The 13,367-nt window shown below is 43.4% G+C and overlaps 1 protein-coding gene and 1 long non-coding RNA gene across 2 annotated transcripts in view; one reads left to right on the forward strand and one right to left on the reverse strand.

Annotated features, from left to right (window-relative positions):
• Nucleotides 1-8,229: 8,229 nt before the first annotated feature.
• Nucleotides 8,230-9,760, reverse strand: LOC134370330 (uncharacterized). Its single transcript, XR_010022661.1, has 3 exons — nt 9,390-9,760; nt 9,123-9,266; nt 8,230-8,366 (listed from the first exon to the last, which is right to left on the reverse strand). It is a non-coding gene; the product is annotated as an uncharacterized LOC134370330 (long non-coding RNA).
• Nucleotides 9,761-9,880: 120 nt separating this feature from the next.
• LANCL2 (LanC like glutathione S-transferase 2) overlaps nt 9,881-13,367 on the forward strand; it is a 50,089-nt gene continuing 46,602 nt past the window's right edge. Inside the window, exon 1 of the mRNA XM_063087438.1 lies at nt 9,881-10,262. Coding sequence (XP_062943508.1) covers nt 10,059-10,262 — 204 coding nt within the window. The 5' untranslated portion in view covers nt 9,881-10,058. The remainder of the gene's footprint in view (nt 10,263-13,367) is intronic.

Raw genomic sequence — 13,367 nt, forward strand, 5'->3', positions numbered from 1 at the left:
TGCCTGAAAATACATTTTTTACAACAACATTTGTAACACTTAAGAAAACTGACTGTATGTAAAGTCAGAAAGCAAATCTCAACAGATTTCAAAGGACTGGCATTGTGGACTGAAATCTTGCCTGTCCAGACAGAAATAATTTTCTAAAGGTTTATTGAATGCCAAGCTTGAGGATTGACCTGAGAAACACAGACCAACAGGGTTGGAGAGTGGTCCAAAGGCTGTTACAGGCTGGAAGTATTTTATAGGAGAGTTTGGAAAGAGGAGGGGGACTCCTCATCCTGGAGCTGTCCTGTCTTTATCGGTGGGTAAAATACAAAAGTTATAATTATCGGCTCCAGGTTACCACATATAGGATAAAACTGTCCACATGCAGAACAGGCAGTAAACTTCCTACCTCAGTTACTCTCAAAAGCAGCTCAGTTTTTCACTTAAAGTCAGAGGGTTATACATTAATTGGTACATCAACAATTTCAGGAGTTTGCACAGATTCCTTACTTTGGAGCAGGATGTCAAATCCATATCATCACTTCATCAGTATCATATTGACCACATTCTTTGACTACAATGTAAATAAGTTAGAACTAAATAACAAAAGCAAAACTACCATATAATTGAAAGATTAACAACACACTTATTAATTTTTTTAAAGAAAATGTAATTTAATTTTTTTACATTCTAGTATGTTGTTGAGGAGCAGTTGGGAGTGAGGGAAGAGGGGGTAGGGGAAAGAAATGAACAGCACACTTATTTGACTCATGGATTAGTAAATTCCTCCCTTTGTAACTATTAAAGCCTAAATTGAAAACATTATTGTATGTCAACTTTTGAGAGTTTTTCAAAATCCTTTTAAGGCAGTAAGAAAGAGAAGAGGGAAGGGAGGAAGGTCACCAGCCTACAGAACAGTCGAGAAGGATGCTGAAGGGGCTGAAACCAAGCTAATGAAAGGAACGCCAACCCCAGGGGCCAGCTGGGCAGCAGGGAGCAGTGACATGGCATAGCTGGAGTTTCAGAACAACAGACATGCTGTGACTGCTGCTTTGTCCTTTCCAACCAAGGGCTGTTCTGCTGGAAGTGAGAGAGCTTCCTGATCCAGCACTTCCTGACCCAGTGCCATGAACACCACCTGGCCACCAGGACCCAAGCACATCTCTCCTGCTGCCTTCACTTCACGTCCCCTGCAGGCACGGCACGCTTCCTGTAGCTCCTTCCAGTTATACCCATACAATTGCTGGTCACTTCCTCACCAGTTGTATACAAGAGTTCCTCTCAGAAGTTAAACCACTTCCAGTGATTCTGTATTTCTGATTTTATGCCAACTCATTACTCCGGTGGTTCATTCCTTAGTGACACCATGAAACTTGCATTTTGACTTGTGTTTTAAGCAGCCCCAGCATTGCACCTTGTAGGCACCTACAGTAATATCACTTGAACACGTCTTATGGATCAAAACTGCTCAGCAGAACATAACATTTTCTGCCATTATTGGCAAACAGCATGACAACAGTAACGGAATAAGCAGATTGGCTGGCACTTGGCACGCTGAGGAAACCACACTTGGCACTCTCTTGTCCCTGGGACTCATCTGACTCTACTGTATTAACTAATGTGGAAACTGCACTCTTTGGAAATCTCAAATATGAGATATTTCTGAGGGAAATGAGGCCATGATGACTTAGCGTTTGTGCAGTAGCTGAGCAGAGCTCTGATCAGATTGTCTAGCATGGAAATACTGCTGGAATGTTCTGGCACTGATGCTTTGCTAGGTGCACTCTCCACGAGGCACTGGTGTGTGGGCAGCAGCGGTAACTCAGCACCCATGGCAGAAAGCAGACTCTGGTTCCAAACGGTGCACACAGCAAATTCCAGAGACCCATAATCAGTTGACACCTAAAAATGCTGAAACACTCTTTGGGCAACAAGAACAGTTTGTGGGTCCTGTACCTCCAAACCCAGCTCCATCTCCTCTTGCTTTACCAGGAGAAAAAGTGGCAGAAGGAGAGGCCTGAGATTACAATAATTTTTGGTTTTGTTACCAAGAAGAGGAAGGTTCATTCTTCTTTTCTCTATTGTCTTTTCTTAGACTGGAGGCCAAGAAAAAACAATTACATATGAAACTCCAAGTCATTTAAAAATTTACTATAAAACAGCAGTTGGTGAGTTTTCCTTCATCCAAAGTTGTACTGCTAAAACAAATGTCAGGTGATCCTCAGCTAAGCCAGGATGTGAGAGTTCACAGATGGACAGCTAGGAAGTCACTGGCTAGGGACCAGCAGGACATCTGTCCTGGATCTGCCACTGGGTTTGAGCCAAGAAGGTCAGACCTGAGAATAAAATATTTCCAAATACTATTTTCCTCTAAACCTGATTCACAAAGCATAACACAAGCTGGGTGAAGAGGAAATTTTTTCAAGATAAACAACTTGGAGTAGGGGGAAAGTTGTGTTATTTTAAGCATAGAGTACATACAGGAGAATTCCTGATCCTTGGGATCAGGGAGAATTTCCCTTGATGGTAATTTTTATTATTTAATGCTAACTCTGATACATAACATTTCAACATAAGAAGGTGTTAGCTAGTAGATATCCTCTGCCTGGCAGAGGCTCCTGTATGTTTAGCTTTGCCACAGTTAAGAGGAAAGAACTACTCCAAGAAATCGGCTCCTGGCTGTTGCCCTTCTCTTTTCTCCCATGATTTCTCTCCAGGATAACATATACACATAGGCATTTACAAAGTAAAGCTATCATGTGACATTGTATGCAAACTTCAGGGTAAAATAATAGGCACAGTTTACAGAAATTATAGGTGCACATTTTCTTAATCAACCCATGCTCATTAATTGTGTAGATTTTCCAATTGGGAACCATCTACTTTTTTTCTTGAAAAATGTACCAGTTGTTTTAAAAAATATAATAATATTCCTAGCCAGAGCTATTAGGCAAGAGAAGGAAATAAAGAGCATCAAAATTGAGAAGTCAAATTGTCTCTGTTTGTAGACAGCATGATCTTATATACGAAAAACTCTGGAAGGCTCACTAAAGAACTCTTAAAACTAATGAACAAATTCAGTAAATTTGCAGGATACAAAATCAACATACAAAATCAGTACTGTTTCTGTACACCTATAATGAGCAAGAGGAAAAAGAAATCAAGAAAGCAATTCCATTTACAATAGCTACAAAAAAAAAAGAGAGAGAGAGAGAGAGAGAACAATAATAAAAACCCTGGGAATTAATTTAACCAAGGAGGTGAAAGATCTCTACAAGGAAAACCATAAAACACTTATGTACTGTTGACCAGTACCCCGAGGGGAGATGGTGGGAAATGAAGAAAGACATGATTTATTTTATGGGATCAGGAGGACCTTGCAGGCTGCTGACCTGCTAGGCATCCTAGTTTATTTTTAGTTCCTTTTTATAAGCCAGTGAAATTAACAAATCATACTAATTAAATCAGTTATGTCTGGTACCAAACTATTTATAGAACAGAACATTTTCAGCTGCCATAGCACTTAAAGGTTCCTGGCTAACTACATCAACAAAGCAAGAGCATACATTCCTCATTTACAAAGCAAGAACATAAGTTCCTTACTTACAAAATTCTCAGGGTCCTGGATTCAACCAAAGGTCAGATCTCAAAGAAAGGGAGAAGGGGGAAGTAGGCAAAATAGATGCCAGACTTGTTGGCTCCCCTAGAATGGCAAGGACTCAGCTTGCCACTCAGGACCCCACACTGATGAAAGAAAGAAATCAAAGAAAGGACCCAAAGAAATGGAAAGACATCCCATATTCATGCATATTCTGAAAAGTGATCTACAGATTCAGTACAATCCCTATCAAAATACCAAAAACATTCTTCACAGAAATAGAAGAAAACAATCTAAAAGTTGTATGAAACCACAAAAGACCCTAAATAGCCAAAGCAATCCTGAACAAAAAGAACAAAATGGGAGACATCATACTACCTAAGTTCAAAATATACTACAAAGCTATAGTAACCAAATCAGCATGGTACTGGCATAAAAACAGACACACAGATCAATGGAACAGAATAGAGAATCCAGAAATAAAGTCATGTATTTACAGCCAACTGATCTTTGACAAAGGCACCAGGAATATTTGTTGGGGAAGGAACAGTCTCTTCAATAAATGGTGCTGGAAAAACTGGACATCCACATACAGAAAAATGAAACTAGATCCCTTTCTCTCACCATATACCCAAATCAATTCAAAGTGGATTAAAGCCTTTAATGTAAGACCCAAAATGAAACTACTAGAAGAAAACACAAGGAAAAAACTCAGGACATTGGGCTGAGCAAAGACTTGATGAAGAGGACCTCAAAAGCACAAGCAACAAAAGCGAAAATAGACAAATGGGACTATATCAAAGTAAAAAACTTCTTTACAGAAAAGGAAACAATCAACAGAGTGAAGAGACAACATGAAGAATGGGAGAAAATATTTGCAAAATATGCATCCAACAAGGGATTAATATCCAGAATATATAGGAATTCAAACAACTCAATAGCAAAAACCAAATAATTCAATAAAAAATAAGGGCAAATGAGCTGAATAGACATTTCCCAAAAGAAGACATACAAATGGCCAACAGATACATGAAAAAATGCTCAACATCACTAATCATCAGGGAAATGCAATCAAAACCACAATGAGATATCATCTCACCCCAAATGGCTAGTATCAAAAAGAAAATAACAAATGTTGGTGAGGATTCAGGGAAAGGGGAACTGAACTCTCCTACACTGTTGGTGGGAATGTAAATTAGTACAGCTATTATGGAAAACAGTATGGAGGTTCCTCACACAATTAAAAACAGAACTATGATATGATCCAGCAATCTCACTACTGGGTGTATAGCCAAAGGAAAGGAAACCAGTATATCGAAGAGATATTTGCACTCCCATGTTTATTGCAGCAATATTCACAATAGCCAAGATATGTAATCAACTCATGTCTATCAACAGATGAATGGATAAAGAAAATGTGGTTTACACACACAATGGAATACTATTCGGCCATAAAAAAAATAAAATCCTGTCATTTGCTGCAACATCAATGAGCTGAAGGACATTATGTTAAGTGAAGAAAGTCAGGAAAATGTTTCCTAGGCTCTCCATGGGAATACAAAATCAAAGTCTATAATGACTTTGTGCAGATATGAAAAAATTTATGTGTATTCATGAGCTGATATCTGAAGAACTTTTATCTAGGTGGAAAAAGAAAAAAATGGTTTTTTAGCTTTTACATCTCCATTAAGAAAAGAAGAAATATTTAGCCAAGGTTGTTCTTGTCCATAAGGTGCAAGATGGTGCTGGCAAAGAAAAAAATCAGCAAAGTCTCACTCAGAGTGATGTCCTGGAAATTCTATTTTGCAGGTTGATCTGTATTCTCAGGCAAACTGCCAGGAAGAAGAGCCACACAGGGGAATGGAAGACGAGAGGAAAGAGTCAAAAGGAAAGGTCCACCCAGGAGGTAGTGCACACAGTTCTGGTCAGCACTGTACACAGGAGGTTTGCTTCTAGCAGGTGCTGGAAGTGGAACCCAGGTGCTCCTCAGAACCCAGGATCACCACAGTACCTAGCCGTCACGGTTACATGCCTTGCACCTGTCCCCATGTTCAACCCTTGCTCCCAAAACTCCTGTGCATCCAACAACCCCACCAGATGTCTACTGCTGGTTTTGAATTGCCTAAAGAAATAGTGTTCGCTGATGGAAAGGCAAATAGTGACATAAACCAAAGCCTTTGCTTGAAGAAGAGAAAATTGACAAAAAAGGATAATGATAAAGTAGGCAGTAAAGAGAAAATTTTGAATATCAAAGAATAAAGAGAGGGCTTTAGGAACAATTTTAAGGCCCTCATATATTTTGCACAATGCTCATGTTTTGCAAAATGTGCTGCACAGATAAAGTATAAAGTCAGAGGTGTGTTATGTACTCACACAATTATGCCAACAAACACACTGACCTCGTCTTTACTCATTCTAAGAATTAGAATGCAGTTCCACTTGCTACCTACATTTTATATGCCTTTTCTCCTGTCAGTCTGTTGTCAGTTTGTTTTATAGACTCAAATGACTGAATCTTCAGATGGAGGAAAGTTTCCTTTTTCCCTACAGTTTTATGGGGGCCAAGTAAGAGCACATTTGAGTGAAGCCATCCAACGCCCACTCCCAAAGCCTTGTTTTTGGCCAGTAGTAATAAATCTGTGTCCCAACATTGAGCCCCATTGTTTTGAGTCTCTACCTTATCTAGTACAAGTTAGAACAGTCATTTCTTCTACCTATATTGTTAGAGAGTTGGATCATAATACTCTGCTATCTAGGTATCGGCTATCAGTCTCACAATATTTGTGTGTGTGTAATAGCTTTATTGAGATGGAATTCATTCATTTAAAATACACAATTCAATTATTTTTAGTGCATCCACAGAGTTGTGTAACTATCACCACAATCAATTTTAGAACATTTTCATCATCACTCAATACCTCCTCACCATAGGTCTCTAATCCCGTCTCCCTCAGCCCCAGACAATGACTAATCTTTCTGTCAATAGATTAGCCTATTCTGGATCTTTTATATGTTGACCTAAAAGAAACTGAGGCCGAACATATAAAGCATAGGATTTATTGAGCCAATATGACAATTGCAACTGGGGAAACACACAGGTCAGGTCACCCTGAGAAACACCCTCCAGAGAGGGCCAGCAGGGCTTAGCATTTTATAATCACAAGAAGGGGGGAGAATCAAAGGAGAGAGAGAAGAGGACAGCCCCCAATCATTAGATCAGTTTTTCTCTTTTGCACATGACGTATAGATTTGGGATTGTTACTAGTTACATCCTCCATGCAGGGACCTAGTGTAAGGGTTATAGGTGGCATTCTTGATTATTTTATTACTTTCTGATGCCAGTATGTCTGCTTCTAAGTTAAAATGGTTTTATGATAACATTTTGCAAGACATGAGACATGACTACAGACTCATCCTGATTTCCCAAGGAACTACAATTTAGCTGACCTGGTCAGAGCAGATTTTATTTATAACATACAAATGGAATCGTACAATATGTGATCTTCTGTGACTGCCTTCTTCCATTTAACACAATGTTTTTAAGGTTCATCCATGGCATATAGCATGTATCGATACTTCATTTTTTGTGTGGTAAAATAGACATAACATAAAATTCACCATTTTAAATATTTTAAAGTGTACAGTTCAGTGACATTTACTTCATTCACGTTATGCAACCACTATCCAGTTCCAGAACATTTTCATCACCCCTAAAAGAATCCCCTTACCTATTAAGTAGTTCCTCCCCATCTCTTCCTCCTCCCAGCCCCTGGAAACCACTAATCTGCTTTCTGTCTCTATAGACTTGCTTATTTTGGACATTACGTATGAATGAGATCAGAAAATATTTGCCCTTTTCTGCCTAGCTTTCCTCATTAGTATGATTTCCAGGTTCATCCATGTTACAGCATGTATCGATACTTCATTCCGTTTTACTGCTGAATAACACTCTTTTGTATAGATACACCACATTTTATTCTTCTGTTCATCAGTTGAGGAAATCTGTGGTTGTTTACACTTTTTGGCTACTATGAATAATGCTGCTATGAACAATGATTACAAGTTTCTATGTTGACATGTTTTCGTTTCTCTTGGATGTATACCTAGGCATGGAGCCCTCTATTTTTTATATCCTTTTTGTGGGTGGACCACTGGGTCTTTTTAAGAATAGAACAATTTATGGCCTATGCTAACAGGACAGCTTCTTAGCTGGATAGTTTAACGGAACCCACTTTATCCTTTAAATAACCAGGACAGAGACTCCAAACATGAAAATGGATGGGGAGTCACCACATGGGTTGAGTAGCTGGACCCTGTGCCTCCAACTCCTCTCCTGCTCCCCAAGATCGGCTCCCTTTTGGGGCATGCTCATTAATTTCCACTGCTGTCCCCGTGTGACTGCAGACTGGGCACAGCTCTCTTCCTTTAATGCTCTGACCCCAGAGGGGCTTAACTCCTGTGATGTGGGTGAGAAAGGTCTGAAATCATTAAAACAAGATTTTACCAAAGGCTCAAAACAAAAATGAAAACATATGAAGATAACATGTGCATAGATAACATGGTTTCAAAAGCATAATGTATTCTTCCCCTTAAGGGAATCCCTACATAACCACCTTGCACCTTAGCTCCAGACTTACCTGCATGAGGCAGAGGTTATCTTTTCCCAACCACACAAGTGTCCCCTCAAACACAACTGAATCTGTCCACATCTGGACCAAGAGGGTGGGGCTCTGAGAGAGGCAGGGGTTCTAACTCCTGTCTGTACAGGCCAGCTGGAAGACTAGCAAAAAAAAAATTAATAAATAAATATATATATATATATATATATATATATATATATACACACACACACACACACACACACACACACACACACACACTCACTAAAGGGAAAATCCCACCTATTCATAGAGGGTGGCCTTGCCTATGACCTTAACAAAGCGCCAGTGTGAAAATATCTCACAGTAAGCCTAATGTCTTATTGACAGATAGACACACAGAAGAGAGGGGGAATGTTTCTGTGCCATGATCTGCTTAGCAAGTCAGGTAGTTAACTAGCTGGCCAACTCACTCCTCATAAACGGGGAGCTTTGGAGCTGTCCCAAGTGAAGTCCAGCCGGCATCAGAAGAGGCCTACTTCTTTTTGCATGGAGAAGAGGAAATAACTGGCTAGACGGAGGCAGATGTGGGGAAGGCCTGGAAGGAAAGTGGAGCTACCAAGGGTTGACGCTGCAACAATCATCCTCTTATATCGATTTTGTCCTTGAAGTCTCAGGACACTGCGCTGAGTACCCCTTTACGTTTACTTCCTCCCACACTAATTTCTCATGGTCATGCTCTCATCTCAGTTGATTGTGTTTCACATGACAGCCTTGTGGGGTTGGGGCAGACAGGAGGACAGGACCACAGTGGGAAGCCAGGCCTTCCCCACATCACCCCACTGAGAAGGCCACAGGAAAGACAGCCTTTCTTGTGCTTGGTACTGTGTGTTTCTCAACCGTGCCACTTTTTACATTATTCAGGTATTAACGTGTACCTGGCCTGTTCCAGAAAAGTATCCACATCGTGCTATGCTGTAATCCTCGCCTTTCTCATCCACTAATTGGGAATCCCCGGAGGGCAGAAACTATCTTTTTAATCTCTTCCTGATCATCTTGTAATTTCCGGCGCTCGGTGTTGGCTAAATGGAAGAAAACTGAAATAAGATTTTCCTCAAGGAGGAGGAATCAGTACATCTATTTGAGTCTAAACAGATAACAGGAAGAATAAGGAGACTCGACAGAGACTGTGAAGTTAATCATACCGTAAATCATACAAACGCGAACACGTGTTTGCCTGTGTCCTTTTCACAACACCTGCTCCGCTTCCGGCCAACTAAATTAATACTGGAAGAGTCTCTGCTTTCATGTAATCTCTTGTTACCGAAGAAGTCCATTTATTCAAAACAAAGGAACTGAAAATAAAACAGAAAAGGAAACGAAGGCCTGCGCTCCTCCTCCCAGCCGCCCCCTCCCGCAGAGATGAGCAGTGGGGCGTCCGGGGCTCCCCGGCGGCGGAGGCGTCTGGGGCTGTCTGACCGTCTCCTCTTCTGCAGGTGCATCTCCGTCCGCAGCCTCATCACGCGGCAGCGGCTGCTGCTCCCGCGGCGGGTGCGCCAGGTCCGGGGACGCACAGGGACGGCGGGCGACCGCCCACGACGGCCGGCTCGGCGCGGCGGCTGTCCCGCGGGAACGAGCCCGCGCGCGCCCGGCGGCCCCACAGTCGCCGCGGGGCTCGTCCACGGGAGCGCCCCAGCCGGGCTCTGGCCGCCGTGCGCGGCGCCCGTCCCCGCCGGCCGCAGCCCGATGCGCGAGCCGCCCGCCCCGAGGACCCGCTTGCCCCGCCAGTGCCCGTCCAGGGAGCCCGCGGCCGGACCGGCGCGCCGCAGGAGGTTTGTCCCCGCGCGCGCGCCGTACCGCGGCCCGGGGCGGCGATGGGCGAGACCATGTCGAAAAGGCTGAAGCTGCACCTGGGCGGGGAGGCCGAGATGGAGGAGCGCGCGTTCGCCAACCCCTTCCCGGACTACGAGGCCGCCGCCTCCGCGGTGCTGGCCGCCGGAGCGGCCGAGGACGCGGGCGGCGCTCGGCCCCCGCCCCCCGCCGACGACGTCGGCCTCCCTTTCCACAAGGACGGGAAGGTGAGTCGGGGCGGGCGGCGGCCGGGCCGGGGGCCGCGCGCTGAGGGGAGCGCCGCGGGTGGTAGCGCCCGCCGCCCCCCGCGCGCCGACGTCAGCGCGCGCCCGCGTCCCCGCGCGCCCCGGGCGAGCGTGCGCCGGACTCGCGGCTGCCGGCTGGGGGCCCCTCGGGCGGAGGCCGCTGCGCCGACCGCGCCCCTCCGTCTGGACGCGCGGGCCGCCCCGCTGCACGGGCCTTCCCGAGGCCGGCTATGTTTTTTTCGGTCCCGCCCAGCCCCCGTCCTCACCCCCGGGATTCACGAGCTGGGAACAACAGCAGAAAAGCGTTGTTGTCAAACAGTCGCGTCGCCTTGGTCCTTTTTGTCCGAGTGTCCAGGAATTGGAAATGGGTGTAGGTAGGGAGGCAAAACTTTACCTTCCTAAGGTCCTGAGCTGGGCCAGGAAATTAAATTGACAAAACACAGATGAGCAGGAGGAAAGCCCACAAATTTATCTAATATGTTTCGTGTGACGTGGGCGCCCCCCTGGGGAGATGAACTCACAAAGAAGGGCAGATCCTAAATGCTTTTATAGTTGGCTGAACAAAGGTCTTTGAACAGACTGATTTGGAGGGGAAGAGTGGAAGTAGAGGAAGATGTGAGCATCAGCACACTGTTGTCATGTTGGTAAAACCATACGTTCACCAGGTTGTCATTTCCACTGATTTACTGATCCAAGTTCCACTGCACGTCCCTGGCTCCCCATGCATTTTATATTTGAAAGGGGTTAAGTTGGCCAAAACTAAGAAGGTATTACTGAATTAGGCTCTTGGGTCCCAAAGTCGTAGAAATGAACAATGCACCCAGCAGTAAAGCAAGCAAGGCTTTATTAAAAGCGAGGATAGACTTATGCATACAGGGGGTAGATACGGGAAAGCTAGGCCCCCCCCTCCCTCCCAGGGGAGCTGTTCAGGGTCTTTTATAGGGAAAGGAGTTAAAGGGTGCAGGCCAGCATCACTGGAGGTGGTCCATTCTGTTCTTCCTGGTTGGGTCATGGTCAGATGCTCAGTTAAAGCTTTGGTCCTTGCACCTGCTCAGTAGGACCGAGATGGTGGTGGTGGTCCTTATTGTTACCGCAGGAGGGTCATTGTAGTGGTCACCTTGAAGTGTCTTAAGGTTAATCTGTAACTTAATTTTTACAATTACAGTATACAAGCCTTGGGGAGGGGTTTTGCAACTCAGTGAGTATCTGTTCTTCTGTTAGTCTATTTTATCAGGGCAGGCCATGGGGTAAACATGTGCCTTTGGGGGTCTTATGACTGAGGAGTGGAAAAGTAACAAAGTGTCCTCTGCAGGGAAAATGGAGTCAGTTTGGTTCACAGGCCTAGTCTTACTCTGTCTCAAAGGCAGTCTTGAAAGAGCCATTGGTCTGAATGTGGAATCTTGGGCAAATAACTTCTCTCAGCCTTTTTTGTTTAATATGTGGTTAAAAACTGTGGATAACAATTCTTCACTTACGGGGATGTTAGTGACTGAATTAAAGTCTATAAATTGCCTGGCAAACTGCCTGATGTGCTACCTTCTGTAGGGCCTCAATGAACGTTAGCCTGTCTCTGCCCATTAAATCATGTTTTAGAATTCATGTCAATATTGGTGTTTGTCTAGATTTCCTCTGTTTTTATATACATATATCTGCTATATTTGTGATTTAGTCTTCAAATTCTTTATAACAAAAATAAATCTCTGGCAAGCATTAAAAAATATCCATCATTGATATATATTATCAGTTAGTATCTCAATACTAACCTTGGAGTAAGGAGGCTATTGCAATGTTTAGTGAAAGATGAATGAAATGAACTCGACAGCCATCTGATGGGGGTAACAGTCTCCATGAGAACAGAGATGTGGGAGCAGGTGAATTTCATTTTCAACATCACAATATAAATGCTGGTCCAACTCAAAAGTTCTGAAATTGTGTATTTTTCTTTTTACCATTTATATCTGGATAAATGTGGTTTTGATCTCAGCTATATAACAAACTGACTTACGTTTAAGAGAAAATTAAACCACAAATAGCTAATGGGGCTTGTGATATCTCTGTGCATAATAAGTAGTAAGATTATTACTTAAAATAAGTTGGGGTGGGGAATCTACGCCAGTGGTTGTGATTACATGCTAAAGAAAGGGGAAAATGGAAATTGTATTGTTCTTGAATGTGAACATGAGAAAACATTAAAGGGAGAGAGGGATAGTCGTTTTAAAAGGTGGTTATAGGAAAGCCATAAGATAAAATGAATATGAATTAAGTGCCACTGTCTTCTTTATTAGATATTTTTACGATTGATAGATTTTTACATTTTTACTTCTTAAAATATGTTAAGAATGCAGTTAGATGATATCAAACTATGCATTTCTTTTGATAGACATGAAATTTCATGAAAATGAGTGTTGTGGGTCTAATTGTGTTCTTCTCTCAAAAAGATGTGCTGAAGTCCTAACCACCAGGACCTCATAATGTGACCTTATTTGGAAGTAAAATCGTGGCAGATGTAATTAATTAAGATCAGGTCATACTTGAGTAGTGTAAACCCATTACCCAGTGTGACTGGTTTCCTTGTAAGAACAGAAGAGAGGCAGAGTGTTGGGAAAATAGAATGGCTTGGTCAGGACCCTCTCCTCAGGTCTAGTTGTGTGTGGTTCAGCACATCCTTTGTAAGCAAATGGGGTGAGGGTGGGGTGGGGTGTGGAGTTAGTGCGCATGCACACCAATGTATCCTTTTTAGTTTTGCTGCTATTCTTGTGTTCTTCAGAGCTTGTGAAGCAGGCTGGCTGAGGACTGCCTTGGGCAGCCTCCACTCAGCACAGCCATGCTTTTCAACCTGTGGCTTCCAAGGACCTGTTTGCCAGTTACCTAGCTCATAGACCTGTGTGTAAGGGGTCTGGTGACCCAGCCTGGCATGTGAGGGGTCTGGGGACCCAGCCTGTGAACGGGCTTGAGGGGTCTGTGAAGACCAGACCCAGCCCTAGCTCGACAATTGGCCCAGTTGGTTCAGGATTACTGGCAGGTAAAAAGAGCCCGACAACTGGCATGTTCGAGTAGCTTTACACACAGATACACGGAATAAGATGG

The sequence above is a fragment of the Cynocephalus volans genome, chromosome 2, assembly GCF_027409185.1.
Source record: "Cynocephalus volans isolate mCynVol1 chromosome 2, mCynVol1.pri, whole genome shotgun sequence".
Lineage (NCBI taxonomy): Eukaryota > Metazoa > Chordata > Mammalia > Dermoptera > Cynocephalidae > Cynocephalus > Cynocephalus volans.